This window comes from Cydia pomonella, chromosome 10 (genome assembly GCF_033807575.1).
Source record: "Cydia pomonella isolate Wapato2018A chromosome 10, ilCydPomo1, whole genome shotgun sequence".
Lineage (NCBI taxonomy): Eukaryota > Metazoa > Arthropoda > Insecta > Lepidoptera > Tortricidae > Cydia > Cydia pomonella.
Window position 1 is genome coordinate 5025469 of NC_084712.1, and position 25953 is coordinate 5051421.

A 25953-nucleotide genomic window follows, 5' to 3' on the forward strand; every position below is an offset into this window, starting at 1 on the left:
CGATAACGCGCAGATTTGTCTTATCTAACCTATAACACGATCCTGGTCAAACTTACTTTAAATTATTGGATATACTTAAAAGTTTATTATAATAAATGTCTGTAACATACTGACATAGATACAGGCGAATGAAACTATAGGAGTTCTGAGGGCCTACCGCGATCCACGTTCGACGTGTTGCCTCTCTGTTGCACTTGTAAATTCGTACGTAAATGTGACAAGGAGGCAACTCGTCGAACGTGGTTCGCGGTAGGCCCTCTGACACCAAGATTGAAATTTTGAGACACGATAACCTAGTAGAATGTGTTTATATAATATACAGTGTGTTTGTGCACGTATAGTGGAGCCGTTAACCACGTATAGTACGATTAATTTTATCGACCAGTCACCCCCCATACCTTTGTTTTTTCTCAACCATTTTAAATATGCACCCTTCCAAAGTTTTATGGCGCCAAACTCGACTGCACTTGGTTAATGCACCATTATCCTTAGTTACTTACTTTAGTCCCACTTAGCTCTAAGGAATAATTGCCCGCCGCCCGAATTAGGTATCATTTGGAACTAAATCAACTTAGTTCGACGCACATTACAGAAGGTCTTGTTTGGACTCGTGTAACTTGTGAAATGTTTTAACTAGGCCTATCATTTTGATGCCAACTTTTAGCTGATGTCCTGTACTATCATTTAACAATAAAAAACTACAGGTCAACGACCTCGTTTTCGAAAATAAATTAAAATGTAAATTATTCGTGTCGCTCGGACGAACGATAACGACCGACCACGTATAAAGTTTGAAGTATGCAAAGTCAGTTACTCAAAGGGGCGAAGTCACGTGACTACTTCTCCGTACAAACGTAGTCCCCATTTGTCTCTGTGGATTATACAATTTGATGTATACAGTATGTTTATTAACTAAAACCCTTACTTACTTACTTAATATTTAAGGCTCATTTAGACGGTGTGAAAACTCGCATGCGAGTTGCATTGCGGTATTTGATCGGTCGGCGAATTAAATGTAACCTCTATAGTCAGCAATGTAACTGAAATCGCATGGGAGTTCGTGCGCCGTCTAAATGGGCCCTTAGGTCATACTGAGCAACTTTTATTATGGGGCCAACCCCGAAATCACATACTGTATTAACCACAGCTATGACCTTCCGTTTGATTTTTTTTATTATTATAAGGAGAAATTTGTTTTGAGCTCCTATCTCTTGTAATAATAAAAACACTCCAATGTAAGTTTCAAAATGGACGTCATTTTCGTAATCGGAACCCCGAGGAACCTCGGATATGACACCCATATCGATTTAAAAAAAAAAAACCGCCATCTTGGATTACAAAATGGATGTCATTATTGTAATCGGCACCCCGAGGACTCTCAAAAATAAAACATCAAATACTACATGATACATATACAAACAGAAGCAAGAAACAATTTCTTGCTTTTTAAATAAAATTTTAAACTACTCGTAATTGCTTAAAATAAGCTATGAAACATGTCCCCCATTTTGAATTTAAAAATTGATATCATATGATATATTTTTGTTTACACTGAAATAAACAATCAGCACATGTCGTATGCAATATTTTGATTGTGCACAAATTGATTGATAATTACAAGACACGCGTCAGCCCTCAAAATCATAACCCTGAATACTAATACTAACGATAGCGTTTATGAAACTCAGGGACCGCCCCTCCCGCCCGCACGGTTGCCCTGTCTAGACGCCTTCGTCGACCGACTGTATTATTTCTTAGACTGTGGTTATTAATTTAGGTTGGATATTTTCCATTATGTCAATATCAATATCAATTGGTTGGTTTGGTTTTTTTTGGTTTTTGGTTTCTAAATAAATAATAAAAAAAAAAAAACAATGAAGGAAAACGGGGACTACGTTTGTATGAACAAGCGGTCGACCACTATTGTCTTAATGAGACGATATCCATATACGGATAACTTAAGCTCTGTATACCAAGTTGTTTGGAAGTGTCACTTCAAAAGAATTCAAAGTGCCCACCATAACATAGACACTAGTACTGTCAGACAGGTGGCATATCGTTACTCAACGAGGCTGATGTGGGACAGACGGACACGCCAAGTAGGTGTGACTGTACCGTACACGTAATAATCAATTAGTTTCATGTTTGGACTTAGATAGCGTTACGGCAGCGGTCTGGAGACTTTTATGAAGGTGTACTCGTAATTGCAGCAAATATCACCGCTTAAGAGGGAAGATCCACGTGATTTTCCATACAAAAAGAGAAAACGTTTTTCCACTTCTAAATATTTTCCATTCTCCATGATTTTTTTTGTATGTTATTGATATAATGAAAAACTAGGTTTATAGGTTCTCCTTTTTTTCCAATTTATTAACGAAATAAGTATTTTTTTATATTTTACCCGACTACAGCAAAGGTAAAGCAGTATGTTTTTTAAAGCGATACCTATAAACTTAGAATATATTATGCTGGAGCGATCGACATCAAAATCAAAGTGTTAAGATTTGTTTAGTGGAAAACGTTTTGTCCCTAAATGGAATTTTATAGAAAAAGTACCGTTATGCTTATTTCGCTAGGATCGCAAAATTCGCAAAGCTATTCCAAAAAGGAACAAATGTTGAATATTCTAAATTTTAGCAGCAAGTTGCCAGGATAAGAATTGTGCCCTCAGACCATTCGTAGATCTTAACTCGTCGCATTAAGGTCGCATAGGTGGTCTGTGAACTCTATAGACAATGACAATGGCACAAACAGCTTTAAAATTGGACTGCACTTTGATCTAAAGAATATGCACCCATTGTTATTTATAACTAATCACTCGGACAAAGGAACAAAGACGCAGCAAAATCTCAATTATTATTATTAAATTATTTTTAATTGATTTTATTTGTATTTTTTGATTAAGCCCCTTAACTCGTGTTAACTAATACTAGCATAGGTAATATTCTCTTCCCTACCACTCTTTTAAACTTTTAGCTAGCTTCTAGTGTACACTGATTTAAACTTTCACGATTTTTACATAATTTTTTTTGTTTTACAAATTATAGAAACGGAACTTAATCGCGTATTGAGTTTTGAATTTACCTCCGACGTTTCGAGGTGTTCTAGTGATTAGTTGGGGTTTCCAAAAAACCCCTGACTGAGAGAATCAGGTCCCTGCGCAATCCTGATAACGTACGATAATCCAGGGGGAACCCTGACGTATGGCTATCTATCTATCTGCCTGCCGGCGACTTTATCCGCGTAAAAGTCATAAAGCTCATAACGCTGTATCGCCCACACCTACCCGAAGGCCGAACCGGAGCACGTTAGTTCTCCTGTACTAACTTTACCCCACTTTTTTTGGCTTTATCAGGCTATTTATTTGTTTATCTATTCAGTCGGTTTGCGTAATTGACTAATACACAACTTTAAAAAACCGGAGAAGTACGAGTCGGACTCGCGCACGAAGGGTTCCGTACCATTACGCAAAAACGGCAAAAAATCACGTTTGTAGTATGGGAGCCGCCTCAAAAATGTATTTTTAACCTTTTTTTGTAATAGTGGCAACAGAAATACATCATCTGTAAAAATTTCAACTAACTATCACGGTTCATGAGATACAGCCTGGTGACAGACGAACGGGCGGACAGCGGAGTCTTAGTAATAAGGCCCCGCTTTACCCTTTGGGTACGAAACCCTGAAAACCAACATATAACCTACTAAACTAGCTTGTGCCCACGGCTTTGTCTATGTGTAATGATGATGATGATGATCCTCCACCGGGTCTCAAACTATCTCGATACAGATTTTCATCTCAATCGGTTCAGCGGTTTATGCGTGAAGAGGTGAGGAGTTACTTTCGGATTTACTTATAATACCTATTAGTAAGGATTCAGAAAAATTGGCAATATAAAATTAGCATCGACTTTATAACTAAATGGTCCAGATACATAATATAAAGCGGACCTAGCGGCTGTCATGTTGCACTCATAGTAATTACAGTGAGTAATGTCAGGGTCGGATGACTCGTACCGCGGAACTGATACAATGCCCCTTAATGCTTTTCAAATTCACGAGAATATGCCGAGAGTCAAAGGCGAGCGTGCCAAAATATTGAACCAAATAGAAATAAAGGAATGGCAAGAATATGTATGAGTCATTCGAATGTTAAATAATTGTGCTATTCTCAACCAAAATGGTACTTATTATCGGGCACTATTTCCATATACTCACTTGAAATCAACCTTCTCGACAACCAAAAATGTGGCACCTAATTTTACAAACATTAGAGGGAAGAATAACTTTTCAAATCTAACGAAATAACAGTATTTTTTCTATTAAATTCCATTTCGGGAGAAAACGGTTTCCACTAACTAAATCTTAAGAAATCATTTTGATTTTGATGCCGCTCGCTTCAGTATAATATATTCTGGGTTTATAGATTTTGCTTTTAAAAAAAAGTTTTTGTTTGCAAATAAAAAAAAAGGAAAACCTATAAACCTAGTTTTTCATTGTGTCAATAACATACTAAAAATTATAGAGAATGGAAAAGATTTAGAAGTGGAAAAACGTTTTCTTTTTTTATATGACCGATAACGGGGGAAAGTCCATCTTAAACATAGCTAAACAAAAGCTGCTTCGCGGTGAGGTAAGTGGAGTATAGTAGATCATTGGATCTTTCTCTAAGTTTCATAAAACCCCATCTTATTTTATTTCTAAGCTTCCTTACACCTATTTTTATTATTAGATTTAGGCTAACATACAATTAGAAGTTAAAATGGCACAACTATAGCTCTAACAAAAAAAGTGACCGACTCTGCCCCCACTCTCCTCTATCACAATCACACAAGTACAATATTTAACTTATGTATGACGTCTGTTTTGCGACGGGGGTTGAAATTGGAATCAATCAGCGATTGATGGATAAGTAAGGAAGGCCAGGAAGGATGCTTTCCGATTTGCTCAGCACTGTTAGTGTTTAAAAATGGAAACTTAGCCTCTCCCAAACATGTCGCGTGTGTGACGTAAGGTACAGACAGGACTTAGGTTTAGAGAGCGGAGTTTTGAAAAATCGTACAGCTTCTTTAGATAACGGTTGCCAAAAATTTAAGTAATTAGCAATCTTGAGGATTTTCTGTAGTCTGTAGACTTCAGTGATTCGAATCCTGATTTTTCCACTATAATAGAAAAAAAAAACAGGATCTTGGGTTAAATTTGTTACAATTTATGCACAAAAACAAAAAATATGAATATGGCTTCTAAACATGCGCAATTTTATTTTTGAGGTTTGAGTTCACCGATTACTTTTCTTTTTTTTTAAACTTCTCTCTCAATTCTCTCAAGTACCCTTCTTCCTCGCGTTGTCCCGGCATTTTGCCACGGCTCATGAGAGCCTGGGGTCCGCTTGACAACTAATCCCAAGATTTGGCGTAGGCACAAATTTTTACGAAAGCGACTGCCATCTGCCCTTCCAACCCAGAGGGTAAACTAGGCCTTGTTGGGATTAGTCCGGTTTCCTCACGATGTTCAAGAAGTCTCTCAAGTACCCTTTGCCCAATATTTCTACTTTGGTATGTATAAATTAATGATTGTTTTTTTCTCTATTATATAATTTTATATTTTATTTTGTATCTGATGTATTTAATATTTGGCAATAAACAATTCTTATTCTTATACTTAAGGTTGACTCACGCTACACAGGGGCAGGGCCGGGCCGGAGCTTCCGGCGCTTCGTTTTCTATGGAAAGCATTACGTCATCACCGGAGCTCTGTAGTGGCCCGGTGCGGGCTCGGACCGGAGACTAGCCGGTCATGTTATGAGCAAAAATCGGACTTCCCGGAGCCTCCGGGCCACCCGGTGACTCAATTCTTCCTTTCGGGTGATATTCCACTAGTCTAAGATCTTTGTCCAATGTGCATTGCGTCTCACTCTCTCATTAAGCAAAATGTCAGACGCAAATACACATTGGACCAAGATGAAAAACCAGAATACCACCCTTCGCAATGTGCATGCTCGGATGTGTCGGTATATATTTGCCAAAATAAGAAGGTTACAAAACGTCATAAATTTGTTTGTTAAATATGGATGGTATAGCCAATACATTACTTGGTCGGGTTATATTTTACTCGGCGCAGAGAGAAGTTAATTAACAATGACTGCCAATCTCTATATGAAACCAAATTTCTGTAAATAAAGCTACACAATTCTACATATTGCCGGTTTTCTGGAAAGCAATAAAAAAATAGTACTTATATTTATTTTAGTCACGCTGGCTCCACATTTTACTTGAGATAGTTGATAGCGCCAGACAAGTTGCCTAAGAATTTGTTACCAATTTTAATTGTAAATAAAGTGGAATAAAAAAATGTTCAGAAGAAGCAGTGCTTTAAGAACTAAATACTGCCGTTTCGTACATATTGTCGGATTATCATATTATTGACAATGAAATAAATTATAAAACAAAAGAATAGCGTACTATAAGTATATATAAGTCGTTACGTAGCCGCCTGTTGTCTGCCTCTACATTTAATCAATTGTTTGTTTTTTATTTTCTTTTGTATCTTTTTACTGAGGTGTTCCAATAAAGAGTATTCTATTTATACATCTATCTATCTATCTATCTACGCAAGGTTTATTACAAGCGACTTAGTTAAGTATTTATTTGACCTATATATATTTCCCGAACAACGCGGTATCCGTGAAGATTCAGTCTTTATTATTTACTTTTCCATGTTAGGTGTTACTACATGAAAGTCGCAACGGTCGCAACACGGGCGACTCGGATATATACGTCAAAATTATATAAGTTGCATAATGTCTTGATTTATTTTGTGAAATACGGAGGTGTTGCGGAAATGTAATTTAGTCGGATTATATTAAATGAGTAATGTTACTGCTTGTAAAAATTATTCATTAATGAGCATGTAGGTTATAAATTAATATAAATATACTATTTTTTTCTCATATTCCCACGTATTACTTTTCATTTCGTACGAAGTTATATATAATGAAATATCTCGTTAATAAATTTGTAGATTACGGGAAACTATTTCTTTTACTTAATTTAGAGTCCAACTGATCTTCTGTAAATCTGCCTGCAGAGAGTACGAACATCATATTTCAGTGCACTTATTGAATTACTCATAAAGGTGCCTATATTTCATTTGCAATCTGTCGTTGGCGATATTATTGCTAACTGCTCGCGTACGATGCATTCTCCTGAAATAGATAGGCCGTACATTTTTTCAGGCTGTAGAGAGCAGCACTAGCATGTATTATAAACCTGAGAGTAACTTATGCATACTATGCCTTAAACAGTTTTTTGACAAGTTTTCACTATGGCATTGATGCATCAAGGCGTTTTGGTTACAGATGGTCTAACGCGAAACGAAATTTCGTTACCTATCTGCCTCTCTGTCTATCGAATATACAAGAATGATGGAGGCAGAAACCACAATTTAGATTTTCCATTTCGCGGTAGGCCCCGTGTGCGTTAGTAACGCCCTCTACGCAGAGTTTTGCGTAATATTCCCTATTTTATGCCTATTTTTACTGTAACTACTGAAATAATACAATAATACTCTTCGTATGTTTTATTGTTCTTAAATTAATGATTAAGACGTGGAACGCATAATTTCGTCAGGGGGAAGGGGAAGCCTATGTGCCTCTCTTTCGCACAAAGAAAGATCGCGCAGTGATAGAGAGGCGAATAGATGAACTAATGAAGTGGTTCGCGGTTATAGCCCTTACTGTATTGTAGTATCGTAAGTGTCAGGATGTCAGGACCATGATAGCTATTTATAACGATATAAATAGCTATCATGGTCCTGACATCCTGACGCTTACTCCCAGTTTTAGTACCTTTTTTGTATTATTTGGTACATGACATCAAAAAAAAATTACCTCGCTAAAAATCGAGAAATATTGAAAATAATGTGGTCAAAAAAGTTACAGTTAGAATAAACTTTGTATGTGCACAGTGGTGCAGCCACTTAATGTGAACCGGGCCTTCAATATAGTTCAACAGTTAATATTTTTGGCTAAAACAGTTATGTATTTTAGAGAAGTAGAAATCTTCGAGCGTTTCGGGGGTTTGAAGACACGAGGGTTAAACAATTGTTTCTAACGACTGAAACACAACATTTTTTATAGTACATATGGTACTACTTTACCGCACTAGGGCGTTAATTAGCACTTTACGCGCCTATGTCGAAAATTTAAAGTGCCATATGTACTGTAAAACGTTCTATATGTGCGAATAGATAATTGGCAACTCGTTTCGATTTAAAACACTCCTTTCGATCGTGTTTTAATTTACTGCCACTGGTTGTGAATAATTGAACTCGTTATGAATTAATGTATAATTACCACACCAACGCCAAAAAATATTTAAACTTCAAAATCATCACAAGTCGTCGTCGTCGTTAATTTTACATTCCTAGGTGATAAAATATTTCAAAATTTGAATGATTAAATTACTTTGCATTTCTTGTGAATAAAATGTAAGTAACTTTCCCATCCGTTTTTAAAGAATAACGGCAATACATGCGAAAGACCGACTATGACTGTTAACCACCGAATCCCAGCGCTCAAAATGTATTCCACTGATGTCATGCTTAAAACAATCCAACATTTTGAGAATAATATGGTTAGTTATAATTTTTTACCCCTCTCATTTCTTGAAAATATAAGTAATTATGTTGAAACTCAGTAAGAGTTGCTGGAGAGATGCTATCTAGCAACCCTTACTGGACTTGTACTCCCTAACTATAGAGCTATTTTTTAATAAGTAAAAAGAAATGCAAAAAAGCAGTTACTTCTTTTACAGTCAAATATCCATTAACTTTATAACTTTTTAATATTTTGTGTTCTACGTTGTATCGATATATGTGTACCCGAAGTCGATAAATGAGAACTCTCTATGACAGTTCAAGAATGCCACAATAATTCCGGTCTCTGTTAATAATAGTTTGCCACCTTATTGACGTGCATTTTTACATATCAAACAAAAAATAAATAAAAAATATTGAATGTGGATACATTCATCCTCCTTAGACGTGGCTGCTACAGTCTTCACGATTTTATTTGCCGTGTGATCATCGCTTTCCAGTTGCAGCTTGGTGCCATCGAGGAATGTCCATAGTATATGAAAAAAGAAAAATGTTTATAATACCATTCATTGTATCACAATATCGACTAAGTACTACTAGAGGGCACCTTTAACCTTATTTTGGCAATGTTAAATATCCTTACAATTGTCTATTAATGATAGTTTTCAGTAAGTAGCTCATAATTGGGTAGTTTCTCCCCTACACCCTAAATTCATCCAACGAAATAAAATGTTCCGTCCATGGTGGCCTATTTAGATCGTTCAGTATGGGAAAGTTTGAAACTATAACACATACGAAGATCTGTTCCTAGGAATCATGCCATCGATTTTCTATATATAAAGACGGGCCAATAACACCTGCTTTGTATCTACTGTTTTATTTTTGAAGATTCTATAACTATGTTATAATTATCAGCTACTAAGTTTTTGAAATTAACAAAACTAAAGCTATTTTAGTCTAACAAGCATATTGTTGTACTTTCTCTTTCACATATGTAAACTATTGAATGAAAAACAATAGCCCATAGGTAAGCCCATATAATATACCTAAGCCCTAACTCGTAAAATACTTGTCAAGGAGAAGTTATATTCTAATCTTCATGAACACGTTTCACCAAATAGCACAGTTTAAATGCAAATATAAAAAGATACTATATGTAAAATATTTGAAGAGTTTAATCCATTATTCCTGGGATCCATTATCAGAAATTGATCTTGACTAAAATGAAGCTTAAAAAATAACTTGCAGAACAATCTCAACGAAGAAGATATCGCCAAACGTGAAATACGCGTAGTTGAGGTGTTCCGTCTGGTCTTCATCAACAGTTCCACTTAATTAAATGTCACTCACTTTTTTAATGTAAATGCTTGATTTGTTGATACAACAACAAATATATACAGGGTGTTTATTTAGTCACGTGCAAATAATTTACGAGGTGAATAATAGGTCATACATTCCTTTGTACATCTCTACAAATCTTATGATATGAGCTCTGTTCATGGGTTCTGCTCGTTTGCCTCCTATATTTAAAAAAAATACTTCTACTTAACATAACGCCATTCCTTTGTACATCTCTATAAATCTTCTGATACGAGCTCTGTTCATGGGCTCTGATCTTATGCCTCCTATATTTAAAAAAATACTTCTACTTAACATAGCGCCATTTCTATGTACATATCTACAAATCTTAAGATACGACCTCTGTTCATGGGCTCTGCTCGTTTGCCTCCTGTATTTAAAAAAATACTTCTACTTAACATAACGCCATTCCTTTGTACATCTCTACAAATCTTATGATATGAGCTCTGTTCATGGGTTCTGCTCGTTTGCCTCCTATATTAAAAAAAATCTTCTACTTAACATAACGCCATTCTTTTGTACATCTCTATAAATCTTCTGATACGAGCTCTGTTCGTGGGCTCTGCTCGTTTGCCTCCTATATTAAAAAAAAATAAATTCTACTTAACATAGTGCCATTTCTTTGTACATATCTACTTATCCTATGATACAACCTCTGTTCATGGGCTCTGCTCATTTGCCTCCTATATTTAAAAAAATACTTCTACTTAACATAGCGCCATTTCTATGTACATATCTACAAATCTTATGATACGACCTCTGTTCATGGGCTCTGCTCGTTTGCCTCCTGTATTTAAAAAAATACTTCTACTTAACATAACGCCATTCCTTTGTACATCTCTACAAATCTTATGATATGAGCTCTGTTCATCGGTTCTGCTCGTTTGCCTCCTATATTAAAAAAATACTTCTACTTAACATAACGCCATTCTTTTGTACATCTCTATAAATCTTCTGATACGAGCTCTGTTCGTGGGCTCTGCTCGTTTGCCTCCTATATTAAAAAAAAAAAATTCTACTTAACATAGTGCCATTTCTTTGTACATATCTACTTATCCTATGATACAACCTCTGTTCATGGGCTCTGCTCATTTGCCTCCTATATTTAAAAAAATACTTCTACTTAACATAGCGCCATTTCTATGTACATATCTACAAATCTTATGATACGACCTCTGTTCATGGGCTCTGCTCGTTTGCCTCCTGTATTTAAAAAAATACTTCTACTTAACATAACGCCATTCCTTTGTACATCTCTACAAATCTTATGATATGAGCTCTGTTCATGGGTTCTGCTCGTTTGCCTCCTATATTAAAAAAAATACTTCTACTTAACATAACGCCATTCTTTTGTACATCTCTATAAATCTTCTGATACGAGCTCTGTTCGTGGGCTCCGCTCGTTTGCCTCCTATATTTAAAAAAAAAAATCCACTTAACATAGTGCCATTTCTTTGTACATATCTACTTATCCTATGATACAACCTCTGTTCATGGGCTCTGCTCATTTGCCTCCTATATTTAAAAAAATACTTCTACTTAACATAGCGCCATTTCTATGTACATATCTACAAATCTTATGATACGACCTCTGTTCATGGGCTCTGCTCGTTTGCCTCCTGTATTTAAAAAAATACTTCTACTTAACATAACGCCATTCCTTTGTACATCTCTACAAATCTTATGATATGAGCTCTGTTCATGGGTTCTGCTCGTTTGCCTCCTATATTTAAAAAAAAAATACTTCTACTTGACATAACGCCATTCCTTTGTACATCTCTATAAATCTTCTGATACGAGCTCTGTTCGTGGGCACTGCTCGTTTGCCTCATATATTAAAAAAAAAATCTACTTAACATAGTGCCATTTCTTTGTACATATCTACTTATCCTATGATACAACCTCTGTTCATGGGCTCTGCTCATTTGCCTCCTATATTTAAAAAAATACTTCTACTTAAGATAGCGCCATTTCTATGTACATATCTACAAATCTTATGATACGAACTCTGTTCATGAGTTCTGCTCGTTTAACTCCTACTTTAAAAAAATCGATTCTACTTAACATAGCGCTGTTTCTTTGTACATATCTACCAATTCTATGATAAGAGTATGACCTCTGTTCATGGGCTCTGCTCGTTTGCCTACTATATAAAAAAAAATCTACTTAACATACCGCTGTTTCTTTGTACATATATATCTACTTATCCTATGATAGGTACGACCTCTGTTCATGGGCTTTCCTCATTTGCCTCCTATATTTAAATAATACCAGACAAATGCGAGCCGGACTCGCCCATCTAGGGTACCGTAGTTTTTAGTATTTGTTGTTATTGCGGCAACAGTAATACATCATCTGTGAAAATATCAACTAACTATCACGGTTTACGAGATACAGCCTGGTGACAGACGGATAGACGTACTGACAGCGGAGTCTTAGTAATAGGCTCCCGTTTTACCCTTTAGGTACTGAACCCTAAAAAGGAACTTTTACTTATCATAGCGCTCTTTTTGGATATACTGTATAGTAATATTGAATTTACTGCTCTTCTGACCTATTTCGGTACCTTTTATGTACTTAGTACTTACCTACATACATATTAAGGTTATACAACTATTATTTCTAGAATCAAAAAATCAATACAAACAAACCTACGTAATATACACGTATTTTAAAAACATAATCCTCGAAACTCGAAAGCTCCTCTTTTTGTAAATGCAATGCAAATAAAACGCATTAAACTTAATCATGACGTCACGATCAAGTATCATTTAATAAGGGGCGTTTCGTGCGTAGATAACGATTGTCAGATTTGACTCTCATTTCTAACTTTTGTATTGCTTCAATGTTATGGGTCCCATAAAGACATGTTTCTTTTATAAAAACTTATTATCTAGCCTAGCCTTTTGGCAGTATTTTCTCGAGCTTTACGCAGTTGATTGAGGAAGCTGCCATACAAGACAAAAGCATTTTCAAAGCGACTTTCTCTTAGAACACCCCATCTATCCGTCTATCTATCATAATTTATTTCAGGCAACTAGCGGCCCATAGATAAATACCTTAAGATTAGCATACACATTATAAAAATATATTTTAAAACGAAATACTACAAATCACATTATTTTACTGCGGCATGAAACTATTTATCATAAGACATACCCTTTGAGACTGTCTACCCATTGTTTTTGTATATGACAGCTACACATCCTTTCAGCAATGGCTTTTAGGAACTGCAAACTAATAATCTATGGCCCGCTGATTTTACCAGTGCAATCAGTCAACTTCGGGCAGCTTGTGGCATGCAGTTGGGGAGTAACGATCTCACGTACCCGAGTGTTCCTAGGGAGTTCTGTCATTCGAAGGAGGGTGGGTGGGACAGGATTATCTGCTTCTGGGTTGCCTTGGCCGGCCGGCCAGAGTGGAGTCGTTAGAGCTATAAGTTCCAAGGGTGGAAGTGCAAGACGCGAGTTGGCACAGTGGCTGTTACAGCTACTGGGTTGAAAGCGGTGCACGCCTCTCGATACCTCTAGCCGCTCACACCAGTGTTACTCTTGAGCCATCCCAGATGTCGCTTTTTGTGTCGTCTGCCGGAAATAAAATTGTATACCGTTTTATTAGGCAGGCGTCTGGTTTTTTATCCCATAGCTCAGTGTTTAGCCCATCGCTTTCACACAATAACCTAGTTTATTTTAGATTCCAACAACTCTCAATAGTCCTTACACCCTGTCGGGCCTGCCTCTGCGTGCGTCCTATGACATGGGCAAGGGCAGCATCAGCTCGGTGTACATCTTACATTTCATGAACGTGTCAAAAGGGCCTCTACGTTAGGTTAGGGCTCGGCGCACGCTTCTCAAAGGTCCGGAATACCATTGTTCCGTGATGGGAAAGACATACAAATTAAAATAATAATAATCGTTAATGCAATGCAGTGCTCTATTTGTCAAAGAAAATAAAATTGTTTCACACTCACAAAACATTCATTCTTATTTTTGCTTATTTTTTCATACATTAAGTATCTTTCTGTAAATAAGATCACTATTTTCTCTCTTGTCAGATTTATTTTACTATTTGAATAACATGACAGCGTCAAATGTCGTAAAAAGTATACAAGTAAAAAGGTTTAAGAAAAGAGTCCGCAACATATTATTTATTAGACCTATTAGCAAAGAATATCCTATTAGTACGGTCGCGGAAATTGATTCTTTAGCAACTTGCGGTTCAAATAAATTTGGCTGTACATACTTATGGTAAGAGCTGTCCATTGTAACGTGACACGTTAACTGCTAAAGAATCAATTTCCTCGACTGTACTTACAAGCTAAGCCTAAAGTGCCATGGCAATTAATGCAAGCTTACGAATAAATACAAAAACCGGACAAGGGCGAGTCGGACTCGCCCAACGTGATTCCGTACTTTTTAGTATTTGGTTTTTTATATACTACGTTGGTGGCAAACAAGCATACGGCCCACCTGATGGTAAGCAGTCTCCATAGCCTATGTACGCCTGCAACTCCAGAGCGCGTTGCCGAGCCTAACAACCCTCCTTCCCCTCGTTGAGCTCTGGCAACCTTACTCACCGGCAGGAATACAATACTATGTTCTTATAGTGGCAACAGAAATACGTCATCTTTGAAAATTTCAACTGTCTATCACGGTTCATGAGATACAGCCTGGTGACAGACGGACGGACGGACGGACGGACGGACAGCGGAGTCTTAGTAATAGGGTCCCGTTTGGGTACGGAACCCTAAAGATGAAAACTGCTGCCATGTTACTATACATTTAAGAAACACAGGAAATCTGGAATTGACATATTGAAAAAATTATATTGTTATCTTCTTCTGCACGACTTTTTAGTATGAGGAAGCTACTTAGGTACGTAAGGCTACCCCCGATTCATTTGTTATGAGGGGGCCCTCGGCCTTAGAGCACGCATAGCACAAGGGCTACGCCCGACTTTCTCAATATGAGGCCGCCGCTGTAGCCCGACGTCAGAGCGTTCATATCATTTCGGGCTAGCATGACGGGCTACGCAAGACTCCTTTGCCATCTCACTTACTTAAAAAAAAAATCTTAAATTTAATACTCTTTTACTTGAATAACCTTTTCACTTTTAGTTACATGTATGGTGTGCCTAAAAATTATATTTTTATACATTTAAACTTCTAAACTAAGTAGTAGCTTACCATCAGGCCGGCCACCAACGTAGTATAAAAAATACCTACTTTCCACTTTTATCTTTTGGTTATCTTATAGTTTTTGAGTAAAATAGCTGTGACATACGGACAGACAGATAGACAGACAGATGGACATGACGAAACTGTAAGGGTTTTTGCCATTTTGGCTACGGAACCATAAAATGCACACTGTAAATTTCAACTACCTAACCCACTCGTATTATAGATCAAAAATTCCTTTTTCGCATGAAGTAAGTAAACCAGTAAGTAGTTTATTTTTTGTACTTGTTAGACAATTCTATCTTAGTGTACCGAACTTAACAGTTATTTTTTTTTTACTTTGAGAGCGCACCACCGACATTCTTAGTGGTGTACGCGTATTTCTCTGTAGCTGAATGTTTGTAGATGATTATCTTATATCGATACTTTAAAATGTTGTGGTATTCCTAACAGCCATTTTAAATATCTTCTCTTTTAAACTTAAGTTTTTCATGCATTCCTGAAACGGAACAAGTCTATGATAGGATTGATGGGAGAAAATAATGCAAAAACGCGGCATTAAGCAAAATGATCATTTGTGATTCAGGGTTAATATCTATCGGGTATCACTGAACCCCAACGGATATATTTTTGCAATACAACACAAATGCACACCTCAATAGAAGAAAATAATACTGAAAAACAATAGGCCTGTCTACTCGCTAAGAAGCACTTAGGGCAGCTTGTGATGAGTCAATCTCTAAGTAATCTGCCTAGTTACCTAACTCAAAACGAGACCGCTTTTCCATACAAACGTAGTCCCCATTACGGATAATATTTTTACAGTACATATGTTGCTACTTTACCGCACTAGTGCGAAAATTAGCATATTACGTTACTGTGTCGAACATTTAAAGAGCCATGTACTGTAAAACGTTGTACGATACATGTGCGAATAAGTAATTCGCAATTTAATATGCTTCGGCACATGATTATTTGAGACAATATACACGCATTGTATTTCCATTACCTTAAGCAGAGAACACGGTGGCTTCGAAAGAGTCTCGGGTCATGTGGAAATAAAGCTCTTCACATAATGTTGTGTAATTCTCCTTTTTCCGAAAGTGTCCGCGAAATGTCCAAATGCACAATTGCCCAGGGTATGCAGTATTCTCTTCATCAGCTATTATGGCAGCCAGGGCCAATATTTTGATTTTATTATTTATTTCTATATCGACTTGCTTCCCATCGAACCAATTTTTTCAATATGATTGACATTTGTGACATTTGTCATGAACAGTCCGTTATTTGGACGGCTCGGTGAGCTCGGACAGCCCGGCCCGGCCTGTCTCGCGCTCGGAGACTCAACGATAGTGTCAACGCATAGAGATACTATAATATAGAGATGATGGCCCGGTCGCCCCGGCCCCGGAACGTTCCGGCGACGGTGGCGCTCCTGAAAGTCCGTGTGACGGCTCGCTCCGGTCCGCCCCGGCCCGGCCCTGGCACTGTGTAGCGTGAGTCATCCTTTAAGTAGGTGCGGTCACGTCTGAAAATATCGATACGGAAAAAGTGCCAATAATATGTATACACGACATTATTGCCCATATATTAAAAGTGTAAGGTAGTGTATACATATTTTTGGCACATTTTCATATCGATATTTTTAGACGTGACTGTACTCAAAAATTTATCCCGCCCGTAGGGGTGCTAAAGCTAATTACAGCTTTAGATTATCTTAACATTGCAATGACTACAGGAAAGACACGAACGAGTTAAACTTACAGTGAAATCTGTATTGACCTATAATAACATGTAAGCTAATTCGCAATTTCCTCCACCGAACACGCAAAAATGACCTAGCCATGTACTTGAAACTCGAATCCACTCAAAAAATTCCGCCCGACCTGTATCGCCCGCGTAACATGTGGCATTTTTGACATACGATTTGTGCAAGCTCTACTTACGGCGACCTTGCGCGCGCAGGGCGGGGGCGCCTATGACTGCGCTCACGCAGCCTCCTGCTTCACTCTTACCGCGCACACCACACGAGCGGCGCGTACCGAAAAAAAGACTATCGAATCGAATCGAAACGTTATGTATATTTAAGTTTTTAGTTTAAGGGAATATGTTGTGGTTGTTAAGTTTGACCGCGTTCGCGGTGTTTTCGGCGGCGAGCGGCGCGGGCGCCGGCGCCGCCCGCCTCGTCTGCTACGTTGAGAGCGCGCGCGCAGAGGGCTTTTCCGAGTGCACACACCTTGTGTACCACGGCGACGCGAGGGGGGACAAACTCGACGGTGTGCTGAAGGAGTACAGGAAAGATAATCCGAGGCTGAAGATTGTTTTAAGAGTTGCTGAAGTCGACAAAGTAAGTACTACGAGCATTTACCTACACAAAGAAGCCCGATTCGAATAATGATTAAGACACGTTTAAGATCTTGGAAATATCTGTAAAAAATCGATACCTAACGTGACGTTTATTTCGATTCCACTGTGATCCCAATAAGATCTATCTACGATATTTCTAACGTCAAAGTGACTTCGCCCGAATCGAGCTGCTTCTGTCAATTATACGACATACAAACGTTATCTAAATGAGAACTTATCTAAACCAGAACTTATCGTTATCGTATTTCATTCTTCAAATTGGGTCGGAGGACTCTAAAAGAATGTTTTTTAGCACTAAATGTCTTACTAAGTATGAAATTATTGCATTAATTTAGTTCAGAGGTCACCAATTACCCAATTAGTTTCTTCAGGGGTCCGGTTTTTAAAATAAAACGACCATCACGATCCCTTTCTACTCGTACTTGAGCTTATTAAATAAGTAAGTATATAATATACGTCTGCACCAAAAAATACATTCTTAACGCCAAATAAGTTCCAGTAAAAGAAAAACTTGAAAGCCTTTCCCTTTAAAAGGGAGAATTTTATTACAAGATACAATAAAGACAAATTACCTCAATTTTCATCCCATAGGGATAAACCGAGGTCTTAAATTAACATGTCTAGTTTATAACTCTTAGCGTCACCAATGACTTTTAATTAAAATTTTCAACTAACAATCGATCATACTCACTTAACCCAAATATTACGAGTGACAGTATTTTTTCGCTCTGGTAATAGCCTAGGTATAATATTACTAAGAAATGTTTGTTTTGTGAGACATTCGTTACATAAATTGATTGATAACATTACACAATTGATCTCAATATTAGCCGGACTTGTGTCGGGATAAGCTCGGACGTCGATCATTGTCACAAAATTACATCACTCAATTATGCAACATTTGAACTAAACCTAAAAACTTGTCACCCATGATAATGAGCTTCTTTTGTCTTTCGAACGAGAAATGTTATAAGAAAGTAAGTCGGTTGCTATGTCCAAGCAAAAAACAATGTTAGATGACAGTCGATGAAGACTTTATGCTAAGGAACAAGTGCTATAGTTGTGTGGTCGGGTTGTAATGTTAAAGTTGCCACAGCGGTTCTTTGTGGTGGTTGTTGACATGCTAATCTCTGACTAAGTTAGTACCAACGGAAGCGAAGTTGTCTAGTTTTCGAAATGCTCCATTTTTTAACGCTAATGTAGTTAGTTGTAAGGCCAATGTTTAGTTTGGTATCATTTGAGAGGGTTTTCCCGAGGGTCTACAGTATGGGGTTCTTCAAAAAAGGAGTGTACAGGTTTTGAAAGGGTCGGCAACGCGCATGTAACACCTCTGGAGTTGCAGGCGTCCATAGGCTGCGGTGACTGCTTACCATCAGGCCGGCCGTATGCTTGTTTGCCACCGTCGTGGTATAAAAAAAAATTGACCATTTGGGCAGATTTTTGTGTTGCCGTTTTTTCATTTTCGTCAGATTTCGATTTTGGTGAATAGATCCCTATGCAGTACAATATAAGCGCAATTTCACCGTTTTTCCTACATAATATTTCGTGAGTTACGAAAACTGAACGTAAAAATATATAGGGACCGTGCGCGTTGGAGGGTCTGCCATCTTGTGGCCTGAATCGGAACCATAAACATGTACATATACACGTCACGTGTTTTCTTGTGCATAGTAGGTTCTGTCATCTTGTGGGCTACATCGGAACAATCAACATCACATTTACGCCTCGCGCCAAAAATTTTACTGCTCGTGTGCTGCCTCCTACAGTTCATGCACGCTCCCTATACGTAGCCTACGTACATTTTTTGTCTCAAATTGGGATTCTATGTTTATCCCGCCCAGAACGAGAAGCTAAAAAGTTAAAAACCAGAATAAAATTCGATTCTCGATTTGATGATTTAGATTCGAAAATCGGGCTGGTTTTGTGTGTCGATGACATGGTGTTTTTTAAACCTTTTTCAATACCTTTTTAGAACAAAAAGGTTAAACTCGGTTGTCAACAGTTTTGACTTCGCAGAGTGTAGGTACAGTCAAGTGCAAAAATATGTATCGAAAGAATCGTCTCATAAATATGGTACTACGCTCTTATTACACTGGAATAAGATGCTATGGGACATATTTTTGAGTAAGATGTGAACACCCACACTTTTACACTTGACTGTACGTTAAGCTTATTATACGAGTGTATAAAGTTGACTAGGCCATTTTTCTATTTCGTTGTCTCGCTTTGCAGTGTTTACATATTTACGAATTTTGAGGTGTCGTTATAGTTGGGGCCAATCATACAGTCTATCTATGATATAACTCTAATCAAACATATTATTTTTAATTAATTTGGACTTTTTCCATCCACAGTTTCATTGATAACACCAATAAACGATATCTCTTTGACTCGAGTCATACACGTTAACACGTCGATCAAAAGACCCGAGTAACCCAGTGACCGATCCGGCGTGTAACCCGAGCGAGCGTGACGATCGGGTTTCCAGCTTCCTTACAATTAATTACTTAACACATTTCTATTGTTGCCGATTTGTCGAGTCGAGAAAAAGAGTACTTTTACTTATGAACTGATCAATCAGTTGAGCCTTGCAATTGCATACGGCCCGATTCGAGGAATGATTAAGACACGTTTAAGATCTTTAAAAGATCGATAACTAAACGACATGTCAAAATTGACGTTTATTTCGATTCCGGTGTGATGCGAATAAGATCTGTCTACGACAGTCTACGATATTTCTGACGTCAAAGTAACATTGGGTGCCCGAATCGAGCTGCTTCTGACATACAAACGCTTATTCGACATACAAACGATATCTAAATGAGAACTTATCTAAACCAGTACTTATCGTTATCGTATCTCATTTTTCGAATCGGGCCGTTACTTTTAACAAAATCTTGGTTTTCCATTCTTGATCCGACTGAATTAGAGTCTTAAGCCATATCGTAGTCAAATTTAAATATAAACCTCTGTCCATATTTGAATTCCTCGTTATACATTTAGAATTTTTCAAAGTCAAAGTGTTGTTTTTACTCTAGTACCTACTGACCTACCCGACCCTAATATAGCTTCATTGAGCTAACTTACTTGACCAGACGACCAAACTGAATTGCCTAGGATTGTCCCTAATATTGATCTATTTTTAGGTTCAAATGTCCGTAAATACAGTAATAGTAGTTCTTATAATAGTACACAGTAGTTCGTACGTAGTAGTAATAGTTAACAGTAGTTCTTATAATTATATTTTATTTTACAGGTTGTTTACTTAGTCACCCGCAATAATTTACAGAGTGAATATATTTATAGGTTATACTGAGCAACTTTTAGTATGGGACCAACACCGAAATCGCGAAAAAAAATAGGCTTTTTCATACATTTTCTATGGGAGAGTAATTTTTTTTTCTCATAGTAAAAGTAAAACCCGTAAATTATTGCAGGTGTCTAAATAAACGCCCTGTATAACATTACAGCTTTCTTTGCCTTTAAAAGTCTAGATTAAAGTTATCTAAGTTATGACACAATAAAACTATCACATTATAATTCCAACCACTGTTTTGAAATGATACTGTTTTGAGATCGTCTCTAGATAAGGACGTGATCACCTTACCCCATATCCTTTTATAGCCATCGTATGTTAACATGAGATTAGTGATTAAGCGTATTACTGTAAGTAACAAATAATAATTTGTTTCTCTAAAATGGATGTAGGTATGTTTTTAGGGTTCCGTAGCCAAATGGCAAAAAACGGAACCCTTATAGATTCGTCATGTCCGTCTGTCTGTCCGATTATGTCACCGCCACTTTTTTCCGAAACTATAAGAGCTATACTGTTCAAAATTGGTAAGTAGATGTATTCTATGAACCGCATTAGGATGTTTACACAAAAATAGAAAAAAAACAATAAATTTTGGGGGTTCCCCATACTTAGAACTGAAACTCAAAAAATCTTTTTTCATCAAACCCATACGTGTGGGGTATCTATGGATAGGTCTTTAAAAATGATATTGAGGTTTCTAATATCATTTTTTTCTAAGCTGAATAGTTTGCGCGAGAGACACTTCCAAAGTGGTAAAATGTGTGCCCCCCCCCCCCCGTAACTTCTAAAATAACAGAATGAAAAATCTAGAAAAAATACACGATATACATTGCCATGCAAACTTCCACCGAAAATTGGTTTGAACGAGATTTAATAAGTAGTTTTTTTTCAATAGGTCATAAAATTAAAAAAAATTTTTTTTTCATCAATCCCATACGTGTGGGGTATCTATGGATAGGTCTTCAAAAATGATTTTTAGGTTTTTAATATCATTTTTTTCTAAACTGAATAGTTTGCGCGAGAGACAGTTCCAAAGTGAAAAAAATTGTGTCCCCCCCCCCTGTAACTTCTAAAATAACAGAATGAAAAATCTAAAAAAAATATATGATATACATTACCATGCAAACTTCCACCGAAAATTGGTTTGAACGAGATCTAGTAAGTAGTTTTTTTTAATACGTCATAAATGTACGGAACCCTTCATGGGCGAGTCCGACTCGCACTTGGCCGCTTTTTTTATCATAGAGACATGTAATAATCTTAATAATGCAGAGAAGTGTAGGAGTTTGTTACGATAATTTATAGTAGTTGGTACTTTGATCGATTATTTGTTTTTGTGCTCTAGTTTAAGACCTTGCCAAAGACGATTAGGCTTTTTATGGAAGTGACAGATTTCATATGGAAGTGTCTACTCGTATGTCTATTGATTATTTTTGTTATAGATGTACAGTCAGCATCAAAAGTAGCGGATGAAACAACGCGCCAAAAGTATCTGATATTCCGCATAACTTTTCCATATATAGACAAATTTCTAAAATTCGCGCACAAAAGTATATCTTTTACAGTGTTAGTTATTCTATATTAAAGACATCACTTTTTGTTAAGCTGTTACAGAATGGTAGATACTTATGAAACGTTATTTGATCCGCTACTTTTGATGCTGACTGTACATAGTATAACGAATGACAAGTGGATGAATTAGTCGTTAATGTCATTATACTTCTCTACTTTCTCGCGTTATCCCGGCATTTTTGCCACGGCTCATGGGAGCCTGGGGTCCGCTTGACAACTAATCCCCAGAATTGGCGTAGGCACTATTTTTTACGAAATCAATGAATATTTTTATACTTGAAACTACATACTTATATACTTTACTCTCCTTATCTTTCTTTACTTATCTTTTTACTTTTTTTCTTACTTGTTTTATACTTTCGTTTTTATGAATGACATTATACTTGAAATAAATAATTAAGTAGTGCTTGAGATAATTTCTAATTTTTTAAAATTAACATTCTCAATACTTATTTAAAATGAACGATCAAAATGGCTGAGCCAAAGATTTATTCAGCTTGAAGTTATGCTTGCGAGGTCTATAGCTTACAGGCCACTATTATCCTATTGCCATTCAATTTAAAATCAATATCCTTGACTTATATGTACAGCTCAATGGTCAATATGGTATCCAACTAAAAGACACGACATATTTTATTTTGAACAATCATTTTTCCTTTTAAAGTTTCACAAAGAGATATTTAACAAGTGTAAAGTAAACGGTTCGTTGATGGCCAATTACCAGTAAGTCCCTTGCGAAAGTGGGCTGTCAACCCATACAACGGGACACCCTTGGGCCCAAAGAAAGCCATTAAGGCATATGTAACACCCGCTCTTACGTAACACAAATGAGCCACAAGGTATGTGGAATTGTGGAGCATGGCGTCTCTCACAGCTTGGAGATAATGGGACCATTGACTGACAATGTGCCGGTAGCGGGCCCTATGTGTCCTGACTCTTAAATATTCTTGGAAGGCATTTATTTCAAATAATAGGAATTTTTATAGTTACGAGTATTTGCTACCTTTAATACAAGTGGAATTTTACTTAGCTCCATAAAGTTTGATTAATGGAGATGTATATATTGGATATTTGTTACAATTAAATCGTTGTTATAACTTTGTATATTATACAGTTAAGTAATAGGTATGCGGTTTTCCAAAACGAGAAAGTGCAGTTTTTCATAGATCGGGTACGCGTATTTGACACCCCAGCAGTTCCATCATACGAGTATGTGCCGTTTGCTGTTTTTCCATCAAGTTAACTAGGATTGTAGACAGTTTTTTCAGTACTATACTCTGGCACACCCACTTTGTCAGTAGAAAAGGGCGACAAATTTAAAAAATAAAATAATTTAAACTCCCATAGACAATTTGAATTTCGCGCCTTTACTACTGACAAAGTGGCTGTGTCAGAATTCGTATAGTATAAGTATGCATTGTGTTCCTAAGTTCCAATGCGTACAACTGTATCTGTATTGAATCGTGATCATACATATGACCGGCTTGTTATCTGATACCATTACATGCAAAACGCGTGCGTAATTTACTATGCACGACGTTTTCAGTCGAGTGCCTGTCACAACCCACTCAGCCACCCACTTTGATTCACCGTGTGTCCTGATCTGCAAGGTTATCCTATGCTAGTACAATTTTCTGGTACATACATGAGTCAAAAAAGTTCCTTTTTTGGCAGAAATTGCAAATATGGTTAATGCGGCTACATCCGTCAGCGGGAAGTCCGTACGAGTACACGAGCATATTTTGATTTTTTTTCAAACAAAGGAAAAAGGACTCAGCAGTCCAAAGCAAATACTTAAAAAATAAATCGCTGCTTTGTCGATGAAGTTAATAGGGTACGAAATTTTCCGCAGACGGATTTGGCCGTATTGACATCAGACTAAATTTTTATGTTGCTGGTTAGCTCAACATAGTTTAGTCAACGTTAGTCTAGTTTCGACTATTTTTCCAGAAACAAATTCAAGGAAATCCGTCCAAGTTCCGGTACCGATTCTTAGGCATTTTAGTTAAGGTAATATAAGCATAGGTAAACATAACTTTGAACCAGAATTGATGCTATATCTACAGCATATTTTGCAGTAATAATCAGTACCTCTAGTACCTATATTAGATAATACTTATCTACATTTCCGACAACTTTAAAGATAGTTTTATCTTTATTAATAAGATGAAAAGTATAAGCTTCTGGGGCGGATTGTATGTAGTGCCATATATGACATATTTTCAATGTCACCATCCCACCGCCCTATATTTACAACAATGATTCACGAGACAGGTCACCATTATGACGTCATAGTTCCGTTTTCTCACGATCATGTCCTCGACTTGGGTGTAGGCGCTACCTACGATAGAAATGGTGCAAACAGGTTGCCAGGAGGCAGATTTGACTTGCCCTACTATATTGAAACCGCGAGGCCGCCATTTAAAGTACTGGCGGATATAAAATGATCAACCGAATTCCATAGGGCCATTTTGCGATTTCAAGCTTTCAATAAATCATATTTTTTATATACCTACCTAAGACATGGCATTCTCGGTAAATATTTTGGAAGATTAAAATAATATACATGCACCTATCTATTAATAATTACATATTTTAAAGTAAGCAAGGTTTGTTAAATCGACTTTTTGTACCTAAAAGTAGACCAAAGAGTGGAAGTGCAACGTTTCTATGAAACACTCGATAATTATTACACAGTCGAGCCAATTAAGAACTTCATGCGAACTTACAATTTCTTCCAATTTGTTACAACTTGGGAAATCGATCGGTTTTCGAGATTCGACTGTTGTATACAGGAACACGAAGTTATCTTATTTAGAGACGTTATGTAGAGACATTTTAATACGTATCTGAAAAAAAAAATGATGATGTTTTAGTGAAGATATGTAGAATATGGGTACCGTCAAGTGGGTTAACTGGGGACAGAGGGTAATATTAGATAAACGGCCCGATTCGAAGAAAGATTAAGACACGTTTAAGATCTTGGAAAGATCTTTAAAGCTCGATAACCAAACGACATCTCAAAATTGACGTTTAATTTCGATTTCGCTGTGATCCCAATAAGATCTATCCACGATATTTCTAACGTCAAAGTGACTTTGGTTGCCCGAATCGAGCTGCTTCTGTCAATTATACGACGTACAAACGTTATCTAAATGATAACTTATCTAAACCAGAACTTATCGTTATCGTATTTCTTTCTTCGAATCGGACCGAAAGGAAATTATCTTCAAATATACTTATTACAATATTTGTATCAGGATTTACCAGCCTTAGGCTCAATTTTTCAACTAGATTAGTTCATACAAAAAAAATCTTTTTTCTTTATTAGCAAAAACTTACATCTATCATTACAGATTATGCCTAATGCGATAAATAAGTGACAAAGTAATAATTAGAGTTATTAACAATATAATAAACTTAACCTAATATTAACATTGTGGTGGCCTTTGTGAGATCATTTAGGTAACACGGAAATTTATTGATAGTGTTTATTGTTACCCCTCTGTCCCTTGTTAACACACATGACGGTAGCTGTCCTATGTGTAATTGTGTAATATAGCCCATTTCC

General features: G+C 36.9%; 1 protein-coding gene across 1 annotated transcript in view; it reads left to right on the forward strand.

Annotated features, from left to right (window-relative positions):
* Positions 1-17190: 17190 nt before the first annotated feature.
* The window catches only part of LOC133521883 (uncharacterized), a 76099-nt gene continuing 67336 nt past the window's right edge, over positions 17191-25953 (forward strand). Inside the window, exon 1 of the mRNA XM_061856994.1 lies at positions 17191-17474. Within this exon, the coding sequence (XP_061712978.1) occupies positions 17235-17474 (240 nt within the window). The 5' untranslated portion in view covers positions 17191-17234. The remainder of the gene's footprint in view (positions 17475-25953) is intronic.